Below are 22,307 nucleotides of genomic sequence, written 5' to 3'. Positions count from 1 at the left end.
ATGAAGCCATGTCCCTATACACAGAATCAAGAGTTTATAATTTTTATTGTTATATGATAACAGTAGACAAGTTTACAACTATCGTCACCAGTTAAAAAAGAAACTACACTAAGACTAAACGAAGTCATTAACTTTTCCTGGTAAGATTGCATAGAAGATCCGCTATCTTTTCGTAATCAGCCATGTGGTTATAAATGTTAGCAGAGAGTCGCAGATAAAGCTCGTCCTGTACCGGGTAAATGGCACAGTTAATCTTGTATTTGTTCATTATGTCCATGTACATTTTTTCGGAGCCTTCCTGAAAATTGGATAAGATTTTGGCAATTTAGATATGATACATTAAATAATTTACCGATATCTTGCAATATAGATAGTATATTTCTTACCCAGGTCTTCTCATATCCCTCAAATTCTGGTAACAAAACGAGCCTCATGCCAGGCGCTTCCATAGACTTGGGAATCTGTAGTACTTCTGTATTCAGTCTCTCTGCTATCAACACGCTGGCCTTGTCCAGGAGGGCATTTGTGTATTGGACGATCTTGTCCTACGGTATAATTATAAATTCAAAGACTCAAAGTACTGCAATCATTGTCATTCTGAAGAGGAAACAATAGAACATATTCTGTGGGAATGTGATTTTTTACAATTATTCCTAGCAGAATTTGAGCTTTTTTTAGAAGATAAGACTGATTTACAGATAGCTATTACAAAAAAATCTTTCATTCTTGGTTTTATTGAAAATAATAGTCTGATACAAAACGCTATTGTCTTATGGCTTAAATACTATGTGTACACAGCAAGATGCACTGAGAAGTCCTTGAGTGTGCGTGCTGCAATTTCACAAATGAATTTTTTTTATGAAACTCAAAAATTTATTTCGTATAAAAATGGTAAAAAGGAAAAGTTTGATGCCCAATGGAATCGATGGAACCTTCTGTTTTCTTAACTTCTCCTTCTTCCTCTTCTTCTTTCTTTCTCAAACCACACATACCTTCAGCTCATATGCTTTGGGTTTTTTTCCCTTCTTCTCTGGATATAATATTATTGTATATCTGATATACCGGTATGTGTACAAAAATAAAAAATTATAAAAAAAAAAAAAAAAAAAAAATAATAATAATAATTATAAATTCTGTTACACAGAATTATGGCATCATGCAGTGGAACATGAATTAATGAATTCCGACATTGAACAATTCTTGTTTAGTCGGTGAATGTTGAAAACTACGTGTTCACGTACCCTTCCGCCCACGTCTTGATAAAACTGAATAGAATCTGGTACCAGGAAGTATGGGATGTCATCACGTGTCCCTTGAACACGGTATTCCAACTGAATCCCCTTCTTATACATATGTGATGTCACAAGGGGAGTACACCAGTTCTGGTGGTCCTTACGAATCCAGAGAATCGCGCACCCTCGAGGTGTAAACACCCACTTATGGAAGTTTCCCGTATAGAAATCGGGATCAAGTTGTTCCAGGTTTATCTCAAGTTGACCTGGTGCGTGCGCAGCATCTATTAAAACCAAAACTCCGCGTTTTCTGCATTCTGCTATCATTTTCTTCACAGGGAACACAAGAGCCGTGGGACTTGTTATATGGTCTAAATATAAACGAAAAACTTTTATGCATCGTTAGGGACAGTGAATCCTGGATAAACGATAACTACATACAATATTGGTCTTTGAAAAGTCTTACCTAATACCACGAGTTTGATTCTGGGATGTTTGTCCAGAAATGACGTCATATTATCAACAACCTCTGATTCGTCCTTGATGGGGAAGCGTATCTCAAACTGATGAATGTGTCCTCCTGCTCAAAAAGAAGGGAGTACAAAAATGAAGAGTTTGATCGTATAGCATGTCTTCTTTTGGAATTTTTGTTTGACATTTTGTATTTGATGAAATAGGTAACAGAGCCGTGGAGGAAGCTAAAGTAATAAAACTATTTATTGACAATTCTTTTATAGGTTGTTAACATGCCCACTATGCATGAGGTTATGGTTATCTTGTTAATAATACAATAATCAGCATAACAACTCGTTATGAATGAGAAACAGATGTAGGAAGTGTCTAGTCTATAAAATATTGATTTTTTGTAATAAATTTACCAAGATAATTCCTTTCATCGCTAAATACTTATGTAGACAATCATCATATCTTGCTAAATAATTGAATCGTCCTAGAAAATCTGTGAAGCACAAAGCCTTTTTTCAAGGTAGATTAAGTATATTTCGTCCACACTCCCTCATCTGTAATGCACTTTAGATATTTAAAACAAATTTTTTAATTCCTATGAAATACATTATTAAATGTTTTCAGGAATCACCATGGATTCAAATATACAAACCATGACGATCGCAATTAGAATTAAGATATCAATTCGTAGGTACTGTGAAATTTAATCTTCGAAATCCACAAAGCCCTTGCGGCCATGAAAATAACGATTACAACACAAATTGTCGTGTTTCTCTCTTGTCTTTGTGTTTTCAGAATTAATGTTACCTGTGGGAAACTCGGCTACCTTCCTACATGCGTATTCCACTGCTTTGTACGTGTATATTGACGCCAAAATTTCGTCACCTTTCTGCCATGGAAATGATTTTAAAACGCTGTTCACACCTAGAATAATGGAAAAATAGGTGAAGATAATGAACAGTAATCAATCTCATAAATCCCATGAAAAAATCCAAATTGAGAGTAAGCCTGCCTTGGTTTAGAAAATTATCATACGCAGAGCATGGTCTCGTGTATCATACGCAGAACATGTCGGTATCACACGCAGAATATGGTCTCGCTTATCCAATCAGTTGAAAGACATATACCACGGTAATCAATTCATCTTTTACAATGAGATAGTAGCTAGATGTGTATGCTGTTGTTTTTCCTTTCTTTGGTTATTTTCATGATTTCATTCCAAAACAAATCTCTGTCGTGTTTTAACGCACCTGCTGTGGCATTTTGTACAAAAACTAAATTAGAAGGATCCGCTCCTAAAAACTTGGCTGCAGCGTCTATGGATCTTTGAAAAAGTTCTACGTTTGTTTGTCTGTAGAACACCCCTGGGTTATCGTTAAGAACATCAAGTAATCTGTAAAGGTCGCAAAATTGTTGAGTCAATAAAAATAAATGGAAATAAAGACGTAAAATTCTAGGATGCAACTCAGAACAATTTTGATATGACCATATGACAAAAACGATTATGGTATTTCTGTTATGCATATATTTTGATCCATGCTCTCATCGAGGGAATCTTAAATAATAGATATCTACACTACCTGTGCACACGTAAGTACATTTCTGAGTTATAGTATTAAAGGAGATCAATGAATATCGTAGTAGAATGTTGCAGTACGTAATTTGCTGTTACATTCCTCCAAGGATTGATATCAATAGATAGTCGAAATCAGGCTGAAGGTACTCCCATTTTCCAGTTCTATATTTTGTCCCGATTACTTTAGCTTGACCAGTCGCGGAAGGCTAGTGGTTACGGCGCTTTGTTACTCGGTAGAAGGCTAGTGGTTACGGCGCTTTGTTACTCGGTAGAAGGCTAGTGGTATGGGCGCTTTGTTACTCGGTAGAAGGCTTGTGGTTACGGCGCTTTGTTACTCGGTAGAAGGCTTGTGGTTACGGCGCTTTGTTACTCGGTAGAAGGCTAGTGGTTAGGGCGCTTTGTTACTCGGTAGAAGGCTAGTGGTTACGACGTTTTGTAACTCGGTAGAAGGCTAGTGGTTACGGCGCTTTGTTACTCGGTAGAAGGCTTGTGGTTACGGCGCTTTGTTACTCGGTAGAAGGCTTGTGGTTACGGCGCTTTGTAACTCGGTAGAGTGCTAGTGGTTACGGCGCTTTGTTACTCGGTAGAAGGCTAGTGGTTACGGCGCTTTGTTACTCGGTAGAAGGCTAGTGGTTACGGCACTTTGTAACTCGGTAGAAGGCTAGTGGTTACGGCGCTTTGTAACTCGGTAGAAGGCTAGTGGTTACGGCGCTTTGTTACTCGGTAGAAGGCTTGTGGTTACGGCGCTTTGTTACTCGGTAGAAGGCTAGTGGTTACGGCGCTTTGTTACTCGGTAACCCGGGTTTGATTCTCGATCCTGGCGCCGTTAAAGACCCAAGACGTTTAACATACATGTAGGTATACAACATTTAAATAAAGTTTTCCCGCATCAGCCTGTCCGTCTGTCTATCGTTTGTTACAGTAGTTTACCGTAATATTTTTCAACATGCTGTGGACCTTTTTGTTTCCATTGTATTTACTCTTGTTTAAAAGGTCAACTTTAGACTGAAATTTTTCAATAGACAAGCAAGATCTTCGGATTAAAAGAGCAAATTTTCATTATGTTCAGTACGTATCCTTTGTCATTTAGATTATTTGAGGAGTTAATGGTACTCTGGATAATCTAAAGCGCTGAAATGTAAACTACTGTCAGAACAAGGTTATTAGATTTATCTCCAAGACATTCGGTTAATTCCAGTGTGTTTGATACTTTTAATATGTTGAATGAAAGGCAAAGATGACGAACAGTGATCAATCCCAGAACTCCTATAAGCTATTATACAAAATAGAGAGTTGGGCACAATGTTGACTGAAACACGTGTTGATACTGTACATAACAAAGCTCCTGTTTATCTTAAGACAAATTCTATAAGTATATGTATATGTGATCAATACCGTAACACCAGATCAGCAAATAGTCTCAATTCTAGATTACCATCAAGCAAACTATGTCAAGATCAAACTTTGTATTACAATGCCATGAAGGATTGGAATGATTTGCCAACTAACATCAAGCTATTACAAACTAAGGAATCTTTTAATTAAATGCTTTGTCAACAAACACCTAATGGAGGATTTTTAAATATGTTGTGAAGAGAGTTCTTTTGAAAACTTTTGATTTTTAGCCATTATAATTGAGATACCTTGTTTTTTAATACTTTGTTAGTTTGCTTTTCAAACTTGATACATTTTTTTTTATACCTGCGATATCTGTATAAGGTGCTTTGATTATACATAATTCCCTTCATTTACTTAATCATATTTTTGCTGTTATTTCTAGTTACAATAAGGACCTCATTGGAAATAAGCACTTGTGCTTTCATGAGTTATCCTTAGGTGCAAATCAATGCAACGATGCTGTGATACATGTAATCATTATATATTTATTTACTTCCAACTTCTAGTCTTATTTAAATTGAATAATATTTTAAGATCAAACTAGAATTGGATATTTGCATTTAATATTTCATTGTTCCTGTCAGTTGATATGTTATTTCATATGACAAAACATCCCATTTTCATCTGATTTCTATTCGCGGTGTAAAATTCAACGGATGCATTATATTATTTACCTATCATGAAAAGGGAGAAAAGCCTTGTACATAATAAAGAAATAATGTAAATATTGGTGCCTGTGTCTGTTTAACAGCTTTATGTGCATTACTGGTTAAATCTCACTTCTACAGAAAGTGCGTACTACATTATTTTGGAATATATTGATATAGAGAACCACTGTTCTCGTGACCTACATTTGCACTTTCCACCACATTATTATTTTTAACAACGAAAGTTTGTACACGTGTAAATGTAAATAAATTGAGGTTCATTTTACGTTAGCTAGTATCTAGAAGAAACTCTTCCTAAGTTAATGTATTCTGTCCGATATCTCGCTGTACACATGGTAGAGACACGTGTGTACATACAACTAATTCATCGTACCTGAGTCGATGCGAGAAGCTTACTGTTTTTGTTTTTCTCTGATCTTTGTGGGGACAACTCCAAATGACCCGTGATTAATGAACGTAAATCCATCCTCAAAATGAAAACACTCTTTTTTCATTGCAGCACCGAACTCGATACCGGAAAGTTCCATTGTTTTCCGAGACTGACCGCTATCTGGCTTATGGTGGGATTATTATACGGTATGGAATGGCCAGGTTGTAGTAAGAGTCGTTGACCTCGTTCAGCTTGGTATAAAGTTTTTGACCTTGAACTTTATAATAGTCCCAGGAACAAAGTTTGGTGGCGGGGCTGAGACGCCCTGAATTCAGCAAACAAAACATTATACCACGAAGTGTCCTCTAAACATCAAGATATTTTTAGGATAGAAAAAAACCCTAGAAGATGCAATTTTAAACACACAAAACAATGCAAACATCTTCCAGTGTGTGTATAAAATTAAAGAGGTATATTGCTACACCAGAGAAATTTGATGTGGATGAAAAGTGGAGGATATGTGCAACAATATTTTGAAATTGAAAACTTTCAAATTTACTTTGTTTAGTAAAAAAAAATGCAGTTTTACTATAAAGCAATCTGGAAAAAAAAATTAAAAACCCTGCTGAACTCAAACACGCGATCTACAGTTCAGCCGTCAACGTGCTAACCTACTGAGCTACTCATCTAGGCAATGCTATTTGAAATGAATATACAATATTGTTGATATTCATATTTTCATCCATGTAATTAAAGGAAGACAACCATTAGGACGATGTAGAGTACCTTTTAAATTATTTAAAAGTTCTTATCATGTTTTCTATTTGGTATATAGTGTATAAATAATCCAAATAAAAATAAAATAAAGAATTGTTTATTCGGTTAATACATACATACAGACATACATAAATTAACACCAAGAATAACCCATGAAATCTCAAAAGTTTATTTCCAAAGGTTCCCTTTGAAGCGCGGATGTTTGCGCTAGGGGTTCATCATGTGGGAGGAAACCCACGTGTCCAATCAGGCGACCACCATACCCTCTCACATTCTACCACTGACGTTCGATTACGGGGATCGAACTCGGGCTGCAGCGGTGAGAAGTGAGAGCGCTACCTCTACCCGGGCACCGTAATAAAAGTGTTGCAAACTGGTCAACCGGTGAAAGGGCTAAGAGTTATTTTTTAATGGCAAAGTTCACTTCACATACAGCTGTTGGCGTCTCTCTGTCTAAGTGAATGAATTATTATTGAGGGGGCGTAAATCAACCAACGAGTCAAAAGTGAACTTAAATTTCAGTGTCGTCTACATGCTGCATTTATTTCAATCCGTCATCTTGTATAACTATTTCTTTGATAAGTATATCATTTCTAAAAACAATTCTCGAGATGTCTGCACACAATCAAAATATACATGGTGATATTGGATCTTCTTGTCTGAAACCCCTATTTAAATAATAATGATAAACTCTGATTTGTTAATCTAATGCCCCCCCCCCCCCCCCCCACACACACACACACACTCCCAGAAAACATGAGGGTTTATTAGGACGTATTAAAATTCATAGTTAGTGGATTGAAGACGAGGGAAAACCTACACAATATTTTTGCGGTTTAGAAAAAAAGATTATAGTAATACAAGTATTACAAAGATATTCACTCAGTAATAACATTGAACAAGTTGTAGAACAAAGAGATATTTCTCTCAAACACTGTACAAAAACTATACTGTGAGGGCGTTTCCACGTCTTCATTCATAGAGCCTGCAAAGCCATACATCATAATTACACAAAAAAAACAACTTTGAATAAAAAGATATTAAATGAAATTAACGAAATAAAATCGATTTATGAAATTAAATTGTCAAGAAAAATCACTTAGATTAACGGATCACATGTCTTCAACAACGCACATTCGTCATTGCTATTACCAGGGTCACCTACTGTCGCATAGGGACATTTCATTGTGTTTCTGTTTCTTGATCACATACATGTATATATTTCACATATACTTTTATCACAAAATTCAAATACATTTTTATCCAACCGACTTTCCTCCAGCAGAAAAGGAAACTCGTCATTTCTGAAAAATGAAAAAAAGACAAGATTATTGTCATTCTTATTTGTTTATGTCCTAAATAAATGTTTAGGTGCGCTTGTTTATTTTTATTAATTAAGTCATGTCATGGCCTCACCTACGTATCATCCCGATGTGGTTTAATTAAATACCTGCGTATTTCGCGTAATCTCAGAACCCTTATCTTCCTTATCTCTCCATCTCTTTATCTATCTATCTCTCCATCTATCTCTTTATCTATCTATCTCTCCATCCATCTCTTTATCTATCTCTCCATCCATCTCTTTATCTATCTATCTCTTTATCTATCTATCTCCATCTATCTCTTTATCTATCTATCTCTTTATCTATCTATCAATCTATCTCTTTATCTATCTATCTATCTATCTATCTATCTATCTATCTATCTATCTATCTATCTATCTCTTTATCTATCTATCTATCTATCTATCTATCTATCTATCTATCTATCTATCTATCTATCTATCTATCTATCTATCTCTTTATCTATCTATCTCTCCATCCATCTCTTTATCTATCTATCTCTCCATCTATCTCTTTATCTATATATATCTCTCCATCTATCTCTTTATCTATCTACATGTATCTATCTATCTCTTTAACTATCTATGTGGTGATATCAGTAAGAAACGAACATATAGCTGTTATATTGGGGGGGGGGGGGGGGGGGGGGGGGGGGATGGAAGTCGTCTTTCGAATTTCTCAATGGTACACAGAAGGTTTCGCGTTGTAGACGAAAACGTGAAGATAACGAACAGAGAATACAAAATCAAATGCTGGGCAAACACGGACCCCTGGTCATACTAGATGTGGGAACTGAACAAGGTTACAGTACCCACTCACCCCCTCAAACACCTTTTTTAAAAAACACTTAAAAACTTTAGTGTCATCAGAAAAAAATGTCATCTCAATACAACACCCATTCCCTTATCTTCTACATATTTAGTGATCCAAATATACAATTTCAAAACAAACCACTTGTCCAGATTATATTCCATATGCTTTAAATGAGATAGATTTCATTGTAATTGTCAAATTATATGAACACGAATACGTATTTCTCCCGCAGCCTTTACAATGCTGACATGACCTTGCGAAGGGTTCAGGACACAGTCGTTTGTTGACATTGTATTTTCTAAAAAGACGATCAATGGAACCGTGTATTTACAAGGCCATGAAGAGACGTCAATTGCACAGAATTGCATTTCCGCAAGGAAATCTTTAAAAAACAAACAAATCTGGCGGTCGACAAGATAAATATGCATGTAGTGATATCAGTAACACCCCCCCCCCCCCCCCCCGCCCTTAATCTATTAGAAGTGAAGTAGGTTACAAAAGCATATGCGGAGTATTTGAGATAATTGTATTCGAGATATCTGGAAATTAGAAAACATTTATATGTAGGGAATATCATCGGATCCGAAATTCGACTTCGAGATAAGCGGGGTATTCGAGATAACTCATATCCGAGATACTAATTAATATTCACTGGTAGTTGTCAGTTACGCGATTTCTTCTAAAAGATGTACTCACTTATATCATGTTCATATCCTCTTCTGGTTGTAATACTACTTGCAAACATTTCTGTAACAACCACGACACAATCTGCCACTATATCGATATAGAACAGGTGCTTTGCATCTAGAAGAAATTTTCAAGGTAGGGCACTTTAGAACAGGGCAACCTCTGTTAAGAAATCTGTTAGAAATGACAGGGCTCCTTGATCCATTTTTGTAAAGAATGGGAACCTTGTCACTGGAGGAAAACCAAAACTGGCGTGGCTTTCGGATGGGGGTTCGAGTGACCAACTTCTTGATGTAGCTCGGAAACAAACTGGAAATCTTGGATGAAGAGATTCTGCGGTATGCTGGGAAAAGGTTCCGTCTAAAACCAGGGTGTGACCCTAAATTATAATATTTAGTTAGAAATAAATTGTGAACACAATGGAGTTAAAATATCGAAATTAAAAAAATATTTTTGTCGTATTGAATATATTTTGTTTTACATTGTAAAATATTCTAAATATACAACTACTCGTCTACTGGTATAACGTTTACGTATCTAAATAGAATGCGTCTTTCGATTTTTAAACAAATGAATAAATGTACCTTTGTACATGTGTACACATATTATACGTACTTGTCGTGTGGATCAGAGAACAAAAAGAAATAAAACAAAGCAAAACCACACAGCGAATGTTCATGATAGCGGCCGTCTCCGAAGCTGATGCGCCGTAGAATACTTCTCTTCTCTTACAACTCTTTACTTTATAATGTAGGTTAAAATTATTATCATCAATAAATGTCAAACTTCTTGATTTTTTTGTTTGTCTTTCTATAAATACTAGTAAATATATAATATGAACATCTTCATTGGTCAACAAGTGATTACGTCGTATGTGTTTAATAAACGCCGTAGCACTAGTAAATTACATATGTAAAAGTAAATTCCATAAATATGAATTATCGTCATGTTTCCGTACGCATAGTAAGGGGCTGACACGCTTCGTCATCATCTGATATAAATTATTATTATCTGACTTTTATACTGGTCCTTCTTTACCTTATTGTTTCATCTTTATGGTGAGTGACCAGACTTCAGCAGATACGACATACATAATGCCTCCGTCAACAGTGCGAAACTTTCCTCAAGGTAACTCGACAAATGATAAGAAAGATACGATTTAAGGGAAAACTCCCAAAAAAAATTTAATTTCTTGCGAAACATCTCAAAGGCGGAAAAAATTCCTCTAAGATAAAATCAATAAAAATCGATCAATTAACATTTTTTTTAATTATAATTTCATTCAAGACGCCCATTACTTGGATTTTTGGCCTCATTTGAGTATATATACATTTCCAATATTTTTGCCTTTAATATATTTTAACAAATTGTGAATATAGACATTTCCTTATGAACGCACGCTGCAGTTGTAAACAATGCGTGTATGAAAATAAAATAACTTATAGACATGTCCTTATGAACGCACGCTGCGGTTGTAAACAATGCGTGTATGAAAATAAAACAACTTGATAAAAATAGTGGGTCTATTTCCCCGACAGAAATGAAAGTAGAATGTACAGATACACGTGATAACATATAAAGCGCGTCATGAAAAGTATCCCGGCGTGAAGCGTCACAGTTCATAAAAGTATCCCGGCGTGAAGCGTCACAGTTCATAAAAGTATCCCGGCGTGAAGCGTCACAGTTCATAAAAGTATCCCGACGTGAAGCGTCACAGTTCATAAAAGTATCCCGACGTGAAGCGTCGCAGTTCATAAAAGTATCCCGACGTGAAGCGTCGCAGTTCATAAAAGTATCCCGACGTGAAGCGTCACAGTTCATAAAAGTATCCCGACGTGAAGCGTCGCAGTTCATAAAAGTATCCCGGCGTGAAGCGTCACAGTTCATAAAAGTATCCCGGCGTGAAGCGTCACAGTTCATAAAAGTATCCCGACGTGAAGCGTCACAGTTCATAAAAGTATCCCGGCGTGAAGCGTCGCAGTTCATAAAAGTATCCCGACGTGAAGCGTCACAGTTCATAAAAGTATCCCGACGTGAAGCGTCACAGTTCATAAAAGTATCCCGACGTGAAGCGTCACAGTTCATAAAAGTATCCCGGCGTGAAGCGTCGCAGTTCATAAAAGTATCCCGACGTGAAGCGTCACAGTTCATAAAAGTATCCCGACGTGAAGCGTCACAGTTCATAAAAGTATCCCGACGTGAAGCGTCACAGTTCATAAAAGTATCCCGGCGTGAAGCGTCGCAGTTCATACCCTCATGTATTTTAAAATAAGAAATTCCATTTTTTGAATAACACAACCAACGAGTACATCTTTCAAATTTCAAGAACTGCATATTGTAAGTTGCTAGTAATCGATCGTGACATTCAATATTTGTAATCATAGCCGTGACAAAGATCTCTAACTATGTTATCGGAGACCTTGAGCGTGTCCAAATGACAGAAGTTATGAGTCTTGACACAACGTTAGCTCCTGGGCCATCTTTCTCTAAACGTATCTCTGTAACAAGGAACATCCTGTCGTAGTCGCCTTGCATTTTCTTTGTAACCGGGAGGCCCTGGGTTCGAATCTCGATTCCGGCTCCACGTCAAATAAAGACATCTAACATAGGAAACGAATATTCCTTTGCCACGCGTCGGCAGTGTCACGGTAGGCGTTGGCACGATATAGAACCCTGATGCCGGCAGTGTCACGGTAAACGTTAGCAAGATGTAGAACCCTCACGCCGGCAGTGTCACGGTAAGCATTAGCACGATATAGAACCCTCACGCCGGCAGTGTCACGGTAAGCGTTAGCACGATATAGAACCCTCACGCCGGCAGTGTCACGGTAAGCATTAGCACGATATAGAACCCTCACGCCGGCAGTGTCACGGTAAGCATTAGCACGATATAAAACCTCACGCCGGCAGTGTCACGGTAGGCATTAGCACGATGTAGAACTCTCATTGCAATGGTCTTGATCGCCATCCACAAGTCATTAGTTGCACTTCAACTACAGCTGTGGATGTCTTTATATGATTGAAAAAATCTCGAATCGTACGTTAAATATACGGGCAAATAAATCTATGCATTACAAAATTACAGTCTGAGTAATGGGACGTTAAACATACGAGCAAATAAATTTATCCATTACAAAATTACAGTCGGGGTTATCATTTCCTAACTCGAGTGGGACGTTAAACAATATTCAATCAACCAACAAACTTAACTTCTATCAGCAATGACCTTGACGTATTATCTTATCATATACAGCAACTTCTGTGCCAAGTTTCTGACACCTCTCCATTACATATATTTATACCAGTGACATTGAGGTTATTACCCAATGGCCTTCGTTCAGGCTCATCACAAATGTAAACAATTTTACAATTGACCTTGACTTTAGACAGTTGACCTTGGGACCAGAAACATGACCTTGTCTTAATTTGTGCCATGTAAGGACGTCAAATGTCTCGCCATTCCAAAGTTATTTTTTAAAAATGAAAAGGTGATGATAACAAACAGCGATTAATGTCAGAACGGACCCCCGGATATAATAGAAGTGGGATCAGGTGCCTAGGAGGAGTAAGCATCTCCTGTCGACCGGTCACACACACACACACACACTTTATATATATATATATATAGAGAGAGAGAGAGAGAGAGAGAGAGAGAGAGAGAGAGAGAGAGAGAGATAGATATAGATATATATATACACACACAATGGACACTTGCGATCAGACTTGTAATCTGGATGTGATTTCTGTCATTGGAAAAAAAGGCGTTCATTTCCGAGCAGCAGAGGACTGTCGATAACTGAGAACAAACAAGAACTTATAGCTCTCGCTTTTGCCGCTAGTAAACTGCATATGTCTACAGCTGTAGAAAGACAAATCGGAGATATATTCCTACAATATTTTACTTGGAGTTGATGACGTTGTATTGTCTGATCCTTTGTTAATGTTTGATAAGTTTGAGGACGAAAAACAAGGAATGTCTCATTGACCACCAGTTTTTATAACTGATGTACAATGTAACTTACCCCCATGTCTGCCAGGGATCAACAAGGCGGCATGAAGAACTGTGAAATCTTGTAATAATTTGCTAAAACCTTTGTCGGCCATTATGCAGTCAAATGGCTCTACAAGATCCATAAACCCGGATTGTAAGGTTATATGTTTATCATTGGTCCTGCCACCCCAGCATTCTGATACAAAATTGATCATTCCTGATGGGTTGATGCTGACTAAATATTTTGCTGTGTGATGATGTCTGTAATCACTCCAACACTGATTCTGGTTCACTAAATTTTGGGGGTTTCTGAACAATCAATGATGAGGAGGACCACATGTGCATCTCCCAGTTCCAAAATTACAGGAATGAAGTTCACACAATTCAGATTTCCACTTTTTTCAATTTATTGTCACCATTATCGCATCCACCGATATTATCAACAATGTCCCCTGGTCATATTTGTGAAAGAATTTACTTCTAAATCAATGCGTTCATAAAAATTGCAAACTTGCACACAAAACTAAACAATAAAAAATGAAAGGAATGGAAAAATAAAAACTGTCTAAATCGATGCTTTTCTTACCACATTATATTCTGCAAGCAAATTATGACTATATGAAATTCTTACCTTAAAGTACTTCTAATCAGAACTATTTCTCTCTGATAATAAAAGGGTCCCCCATTCCATTTTTTTAATCAGAGAGCTTTACTGTACAGCACAGAGTGGTGACAAAATGAGTATTTTTTTTATTTTTTCACTATATATTCATTATTTTATTGAAATTCAACTTTTTTTCAAAATCTTTTCTTGATGTCACTTATGGACTAATATTGAGGACATTTTGATTGACTTATAATTTTTTTTCATACCATCCACTCTAACACAAGTATAAAATTTTAGAACTCGTCACTACTATATATCCTTAGTAAATTGAAAGCCGAAAAGTTTCATGCTAAATCAATATAAACTCATTTCTGCAATGGATAGATGAAAAAATACATGTCCAAGAAGTGCAACTTAGAACGTCTGCATCCATTTACAAGTAAATTTCCTCAAAATTGAACCAAAAGTTCTCAGCAGAAAAAAAGTCTAGAGAACAATAATTGTGAAATATGGTTACCAATCTAATTAGATATACACAGTGTCCTACTCGGGATTAAAAAAGATATATATACATGTATGTATAAATTCACGGTGAAACACGGTGCGATGAGCATTAAGATATCACGACAATGTTGATGTGTCGCAAGATATAAAAATAATATTGAATGTAACTCAATAAAATTCTGTTCCGATCGCTATCCGCATACTTAGACCTTACCGATACTGATCGTTTAAACTTTGTATGCACCCAAGTTGATTAAAACCTGACGTGTTTTTTCCCGTTTGACTCGATGTCTACTACAGAGCGAGGGCCCGGATATAAAATATATCCCCGATTGACCTTTGACACGACATGACGTCGGAGTGTGCAATAGGACTATGAATATGGGAAGCTGACGATGGAGAAGCTTCAAAATCATTCAGTTTGTCATAAAATTGAGTTGTTAGTTTGCCGTTAGTGTAGTGTCTACTATCGAATTTAATCACCTAATCGTATCGTATCTAACACATAGGTGCTCTACACACATTTATCGTTTATGACGTCACACATTGCATCATACTATTGTTCGGATATCAACGTCTTTATGTTACAATCCCTCCTTCTTTAGCACAAATTCACATTATTTTAGAAAATAAAATTGATAGTAAAATTGTCTTTCAAGTCTATTTGCATGATTAGGTATGACAGCATTTCAATTATTTAAAAACACAAAGAACAGTCTCTTGACATTAATTCCACTTTTTGGTAATCGTACTTATATTCCAACTGCCCTTTCAAAAGATGAGATTCTTCAAAATTATGCTTCAGTTTTAGACACATTTAATATCCCAGTCAATGGGTCGAATGAACATGAGTTACCGTACCTATACTGGATTCCTAAAGTACATAAAAACCCTTACAAACAAATGTACATTGCTGGATCCAGTAAGTGCTCTACCAAGCCCTTATCTTTGCTCCTCACGAAAACATTAAGGAGAAACTTCAAACGTACTGTGTGACTACATATGCCAGAAGTGGTGTTAATCAAATGAGGATTCTAAAAAAATTCTGAAGAACTTTTAGTGAACTTAAAATCGCAAAACTTGTCCCAAATCAATAACATCAAAACCTATGACTTTTCAACACTATACACGACCATTCCTCACGATAAATTAAAGACTAGACTTTTTGACATCATAAACAGTTGCTTTTTCAACAAAAATGGAAAAAAGAAATATTCATATCTAGTGATCAGTCATCCAAAAACTTACTTTGTTAAACACCACTCTGATTCCACGCACAAGTTCTCTGAAGTTGAAATAAAAAATATGCTAGAGTTCCTCAAAAACAATATATTCGTGGTCTTAGGTGATCAAGTCTTCCAGCAGTCTATTGGAATCCCCATTGGCACGAATTGTGCTCCGTTATTAGCTGACCTGTTTTTATATTCATATGAAGCAGAATTTATTCAAAAAATTCTACGTGAGAAGAGAAAATCTTTTGCTGTCGCCTTCAATACGCAACTTCCGAGATATCAGCTCTTCTGTGATAGAGGTACGTTCAGTGTTCTTTTGAACGCTTGGGTGGGTACAAGATGTATATATACTATATATTAGCTATGTAAATACGGGGGGGAAATGAAAATGTAAATTGTGTTTATACCATCCAGTGGTATACATTAAACTGACCATATCAAGAATAATATTTGATTGAATTAGGGCATTAAATTAAATACGAAATCATTTTTTTATTTCCTCTTTTGCACGAGTGATATTTTAGGCCTAATCAAAGAAAATTGGTGATTATCGATTTTTGTTTGAGCTATTTTATTATGAAATACTAATAAACTTACTAATATTGTGTGTCCCGGCAGTTTGGGTGGTTGCATGATGTCTTGATAATCGGTTTTTAGGCAATATATGAAGGCAGCGATAAACATTTGTACCCACCGCGTGTGGACGATAGTATATATGTTTTGCGTCTCACTGTACGTAAGAGTTGCACAAAGGGAAATAACTATTGGGCAACTCGGAAATTGCGTATTCAACATTTTGTCTATTAACAATAATAACTTTCATTCATATGTCAATTCGATATATCCCGGTGAGCTCGAAATAAAATATACCACAGAGTCGTCCACTTCTGCTTCATACTTAGATATCTTATTGAAAGTAGACATTAACGGCAAACTGACAACTCAACTGTGTGACAAACGGGATGATTTCAGCTTCTCCATCGTCAACTTCCCATATTTATGTAGCATTATTCCATTATCACCTGCATATGGTGTTTATATCTCTCAACTGATTCGATACGCAAGAACTTGTTCTGCGTATAGTCAATTTTGAAATCGAGGCAAGCTACTGACAAACAAGTTGATGGTACAGGGGTTTCAAAAGTCTCGATTGAAGTCAGCATTTCGCAAATTCTATGGTCGTTATAACGATCTAGTTCGTCAATACAACCTATCATTGGTTCAAATGCTGTCTGACGTGTTTAATACCGATTGTTAGGCCGTTCTTGGCACACTGATTTTGACTGTGGATAACTCCGTTTACCTGATCAGGATATAGGGCTCACAGCGGGTGTGATCGGTTGACAGGGGATGCTTACTCTTCCTAGGCACCTGATCCCACCTCTGGTATGTCCAGGGGTCCGTGTTTGCCCGACTATCTATTTTGTATTGCTTATAGGAGTTATGAGATTGATCACTGTTCGTTATCTTCGCCTTTCTCTAAATGAACACAATCAGTTCTTCATCACAAAGTCTCTGAATCTGGCAGGGAGTCTCGTCTATCGCTTCAGCCTGCTAGTAGAACATAAAAGTGTATTATTAGCGTCTTCCAGATCTGAATCGTATGACTGAAATGGTGCCAAATCCTCTGGAGTCTCACTTGTAGAATCTCCATTTATTTTCGCATTAGAATCCTTATACTGTTCAACATGAGCAATATGTTTTTGTATTTCACAGATTTTTTTTTCCATCTGCCACAGTTGCAGCATTTCTAGATCTCTCAATAACTTTGTATGATTCGTCATGAACATGGTGAAAGTTTATCCTGCTTGTCTTGTTTCACTAAAATTTTGTCTTCAATTCTTATGTCAATTCCCCTTCCCCTTTGTGTCACGATCCTCATCAACACTGGTGTCAGAAATAGCTGGAATCCTTGTTCTAATGCAATACAAAAAAGAGAGTTAGATAAACACGGACTCCTGGATATACCAGAGGTGGGATCAAGTGCCTAGGAGTAAGTACCCTCTGTTGACCGATCACACCCGCCGTGAGCCCTATATTTTGATCAGTATATATATATATATATCCAAATGTGAAAAATTGCCTCAGTGTCCGGTAATCAATAGGTAAAAAATAAAATATGACAACACGTTGTAAAACGTAAGCGCTTTCATTTTTTAAAAAAATCTTCAGACGGACCCCTGGATATACCAGAGATGGAATCAGGTGTTATGAAAACAAATTATGTTGTTATGAATATAACAATGTAATGACGTCACAATACAGAGAGAGTCATTTGGAGCGTATTATTGTGACGTAATAATGCTTTTATGAATAAAGTATTACTTACTGATATCGTACATGACAGTCTTTAACAACAAAATCCTTGCTTAACAATTTAATCAATATTAATCTATCGTGTATTTTAAATTACCCGCCGCTAAGAGAGCGGTCATGAAAGTTTAATTTATGACGTCACACCATCAGTTCCGGTTTATTTCATTAGCAGCACTGTAAACATGACAAGTCACGAACAGTTTTAACTTAAAAGTTTGGAGCCATGTAGATTTGAGCCCGTTCTTTTGCGAGAAAAAATTAAGAAAACAAAACGTCCAATCGAGTTGCAGACCACGCAGAAGGTACACGTTTCTTCATACAAATGTCTCGAACATCAACCTGTAATTACGCAAATAATGGATCCACAGTTTAGATAGTCTTTTCTTTCAGATGAGGTTAGGTCATGGTTTGAAAAAAAAAACTTTTTTCACATCTCCCTTTCCCATTAGTGTAATTAATTGCTTGACAAGAAGGCATCAACCTATTCACAATGTATTCGTAAAATCTACCACATGCACATCTTTGATGACCTTAGAATCTCATCAAAACCGGAATAGACGGTGTGACGTCAAACTTATCGATTTTTGTGATCTTGAATACAAAAGAATTCCACATCATGGCAGCCTCTATAGATAGCGGGAATTTCAATTTTTAACGTTTTTAAATTAGTACTGAAGCTTATCTAGGCCGTACATCAACATAATAGTATGGCAAATCTTTATCATATAATTAATCCTATCATTTATCCTGTAACAATTTTTAGGGTTGCCTTTCCCTTTAACCTATTAAGCGTAGGTCTAAATCAGCGAATGAAATGTTTTTCTTTTTCTCTTTTTTCCACTAAATTGTCCTTGAAAAGTTTGTAAAAAGGAAAAAAAGTTAAAATGTCCATTTCCACACACGTCTAAATGTTCACTCAGTTTTATTTTACGGTATTCCGGTACTTGAATGCTGGCTCTCAGTTGTTCCTGTCTCTCCAATATAGATTTGTCTATATCCGCTACATGTAATAACATATATCAAATTCTTGAATGCGGATATGTCTTGTGGCTCTACGTTATCACATGTAGGGGATTGTAGACAAATCTATATTGTAGAGACAGGAACAACTATGAGAGCCAGCATTCCTGTACATAAGCAACACATTCAAGTACCGGAATACCGTAAAATAAATCTATATTGTAGAGACAGGAACAACTGAGAGCCAGCATTCCTGTACATAAGCAACACATTCAAGTACCGGAATACCGTAAAATAAATCTATATTGTAGAGACAGGAACAACTATGAGAGCCAGCATTCCTGTACATAAGCAACACATTCAAGTACCGGAATACCGTAAAATAAATCTATATTGTAGAGACAGGAACAACTGAGAGCCAGCATTCCTGTACATAAGCAACACATTCAAGTACCGGAATACCGTAAAATAAATCTATATTGTAGAGACAGGAACAACTGAGAGCCAGCATTCCTGTACATAAGCAACACATTCAAGTACCGGAATACCGTAAAATAAATCTATATTGTAGAGACAGGAACAACTATGAGAGCCAGCATTCCTGTACATAAGCAACACATTCAAGTACCGGAATACCGTAAAATAAATCTATATTGTAGAGACAGGAACAACTGAGAGCCAGCATTCCTGTACATAAGCAACACATTCAAGTACCGGAATACCGTAAAATAAATCTATATTGTAGAGACAGGAACAACTATGAGAGCCAGCATTCCTGTACATAAGCAACACATTCAAGTACCGGAATACCGTAAAATAAATCTATATTGTAGAGACAGGAACAACTGAGAGCCAGCATTCCTGTACATAAGCAACACATTCAAGTACCGGAATACCGTAAAATAAATCTATATTGTAGAGACAGGAACAACTATGAGAGCCAGCATTCCTGTACATAAGCAACACATTCAAGTACCGGAATACCGTAAAATAAATCTATATTGTAGAGACAGGAACAACTGAGAGCCAGCATTCCTGTACATAAGCAACACATTCAAGTACCGGAATACCGTAAAATAAATCTATATTGTAGAGACGGGAACAACTATGAGAGCCAGCATTCCTGTACATAAGCAACACATTCAAGTACCGGAATACCGTAAAATAAATCTATATTGTAGAGACAGGAACAACTGAGAGCCAGCATTCCTGTACATAAGCAACACATTTTTCCTATCTATTTATTGTTCTTATGAAACGTTAAACTTCCCATAATCATTTGTCTCTGGCATTTTATGCTAAGTTTATGCAGTCTTAATGATGATCACAAGTAATTAATTCCAACATGCAGCTAGTGAATAAATGTAAACAAGTATGGGGCTTCCTGTGAAGTATGGATGTTGTTTATGTAAACGACAACTTAAAGGAAAGTTAAAGAGAACAATTTCAACAATGCGTGAGAAGTGACTTGAAGAGATCATGACAAAAGCCAAATATGTAACCGACTGGTGCAGACTGTCTAAAAGGCACAATGAACTACATTTCAGTACAAAAACAAAGCAAATCAAGTGTCTGTTTCTGTCCCATTTGTATTTGGTGGGAAATCTAACAGCAAATGTGCGTTCTGTAACAGTAAAACCGGCCTCAGAGTTGTACCACATGATACGAGAAGAGATGCCTTTATTATATTTGGTATATTAGTACCAGTAGGTTGTAAATGCTGTTCAAAAACATTTGTTGGGGAAAAGCTGAATCCAAATCAAAGCGTTTATACTGCACCATACAGAAAACGCTATTCCACATTTGATTTACACCATAAAACATGTGAGGTTTCTCATTCACATCAGTTAATATGTCAATGGAAATATGGAACACGTACTGTTGGATGTTGCGAGCATATATACAGTGTCATTTGGTGCCTTAGGTACTCCAGGCATCAGTGTAATAATGTGTGTTAAAACCGCTTAATGTCTGATATACATGATGCTGCCTGTGAAATAAATTCTGATGATGATTTTGATTAAATATCCTTCTTTGAAGTATGATCTATATATACTACTCAAAATTTGATAAGGATCACTAGGTTATATGTGTGTAATTTACCACTAACATAACAAAAGACATAAATTTGACTCGGAAACGTGTTTACTCAGGTTATGAATGAAAATTCATGAACGGCATGAACTTTTATCAATACGGAATGCTTGAAATCTGATAACAACACCAAAAGGCATTTCATTACAAAAAGTTAACAGCAAACCAGAGAAAGAATTACACAGTTTTTGGGGATAGTCCATCATTACACTTAGTCGTTGAAGTGTCAATACCGGGTATGGCCTCCCCTTGCATCAATGACGGCTTGACAACGTCGAGCCATGCTGTCAATAAGCACCCGGATGTTTCCAATGGGAAGGTTGTTCCACTCTTCCACGAGGGCGTTTCCGAGCTTTGCCAAAGTCGTGGGTTGTGCTCTACGGCGTGAAAGGACAACCTGCAGCATGTTCCATACATGCTCAATCGGGTTCAAGTCCGGCGAGCGCGCTGGCCAGTCCATACGGACAATTGTCTCCTGCTGAAGGTACTGCTCCACCACCCTGGCGCGATGAGGACGGGCGTTATCATCCATCAGGATGAACTCAGGGCCAACAGCACCAGCGTAGGGTCTGGCGTAAACATCGAGGATCTCATCCCGGTACCGCACTCCCGTCATTGTTCCTCTCTCCAGGACATGAATATCTGTTCTTCCATTCCTGCTGATTCCACCCCAGACCATGATGGAACCACCACCATAACGGTCATGTTCACTGATGTTGGCATCATGGAAACGTTCACGTTGTCGTCGCCACACTCGTTGCCTCCTGTCTGTAAAGTCCAAACAACACCTGGACTCATCGGTGAACAGAACTTGAACCCAATCGTTCTGTGTCCAAGTGACATGATCTTCAGCCCAGTCCAATCGTTCCCGCCGGTGTCGAATAGTCAGAGGGACTCGAACACATGCCCTTCTCGAGTTGAGACATGCATTGTGAAGCCAATTCCGTATCGTCTGAGTGGACACATTCACCCCCGAGGCGTTCAGGAGGTCGTTACGTAGGCTGGTTGCTGTCCAGAAGGGATGGTGTCGTGCCTGAAGAGCCACAAAATGGTCTTGGCGTTGGGTTGTCGACCTCTGATGACCACCCCCATGTCGGTGTGTTGCTGTACCAAAAGTTTGCTGTCGGTTCCAGGCCCTTTTTACAACGCTCTGGCTGACGTTTAGTGCATTTGCAACATCACGTTGTGAATAGCCAGCGTCAAGCATTCCAATACATCTGCCCAGTTGTTCTGTCGTCAGGCGACGCCTTACACGTTGAGGGGGCATTGTGTTG

At 37.2% G+C, this 22,307-nt stretch overlaps 1 protein-coding gene and 1 long non-coding RNA gene across 2 annotated transcripts; both read right to left on the bottom strand.

The window, feature by feature from the left end:
* Window positions 1-108: 108 nt before the first annotated feature.
* Window positions 109-7,157, bottom strand: LOC125647413 (uncharacterized). Its single transcript, XM_048874091.2, has 7 exons — window positions 5,736-7,157; window positions 2,948-3,090; window positions 2,505-2,621; window positions 1,699-1,812; window positions 1,242-1,603; window positions 387-545; window positions 109-298 (listed from the first exon to the last, which is right to left on the bottom strand). The coding sequence occupies exons 1-7, from the start codon at window positions 5,864-5,866 to the stop codon at window positions 128-130; spliced, it is 1,197 nt and encodes a 398-aa protein (XP_048730048.1). The 5' UTR covers window positions 5,867-7,157; the 3' UTR covers window positions 109-127.
* Window positions 7,158-7,252: 95 nt separating this feature from the next.
* On the bottom strand, window positions 7,253-10,229 carry LOC125648282 (uncharacterized). Its single transcript, XR_007360247.2, has 3 exons — window positions 9,945-10,229; window positions 9,339-9,708; window positions 7,253-7,790 (listed from the first exon to the last, which is right to left on the bottom strand). It is a non-coding gene; the product is annotated as an uncharacterized LOC125648282 (long non-coding RNA).
* Between the last annotated feature and the right edge of the window lie 12,078 nt (window positions 10,230-22,307).

The sequence above is a fragment of the Ostrea edulis genome, chromosome 6 (assembly GCF_947568905.1).
Source record: "Ostrea edulis chromosome 6, xbOstEdul1.1, whole genome shotgun sequence".
NCBI classification, from domain to species: domain Eukaryota; kingdom Metazoa; phylum Mollusca; class Bivalvia; order Ostreida; family Ostreidae; genus Ostrea; species Ostrea edulis.
Note: the sequence above shows the minus strand (reverse complement) of the source record. Positions and strands in the feature narration are given on the sequence as shown.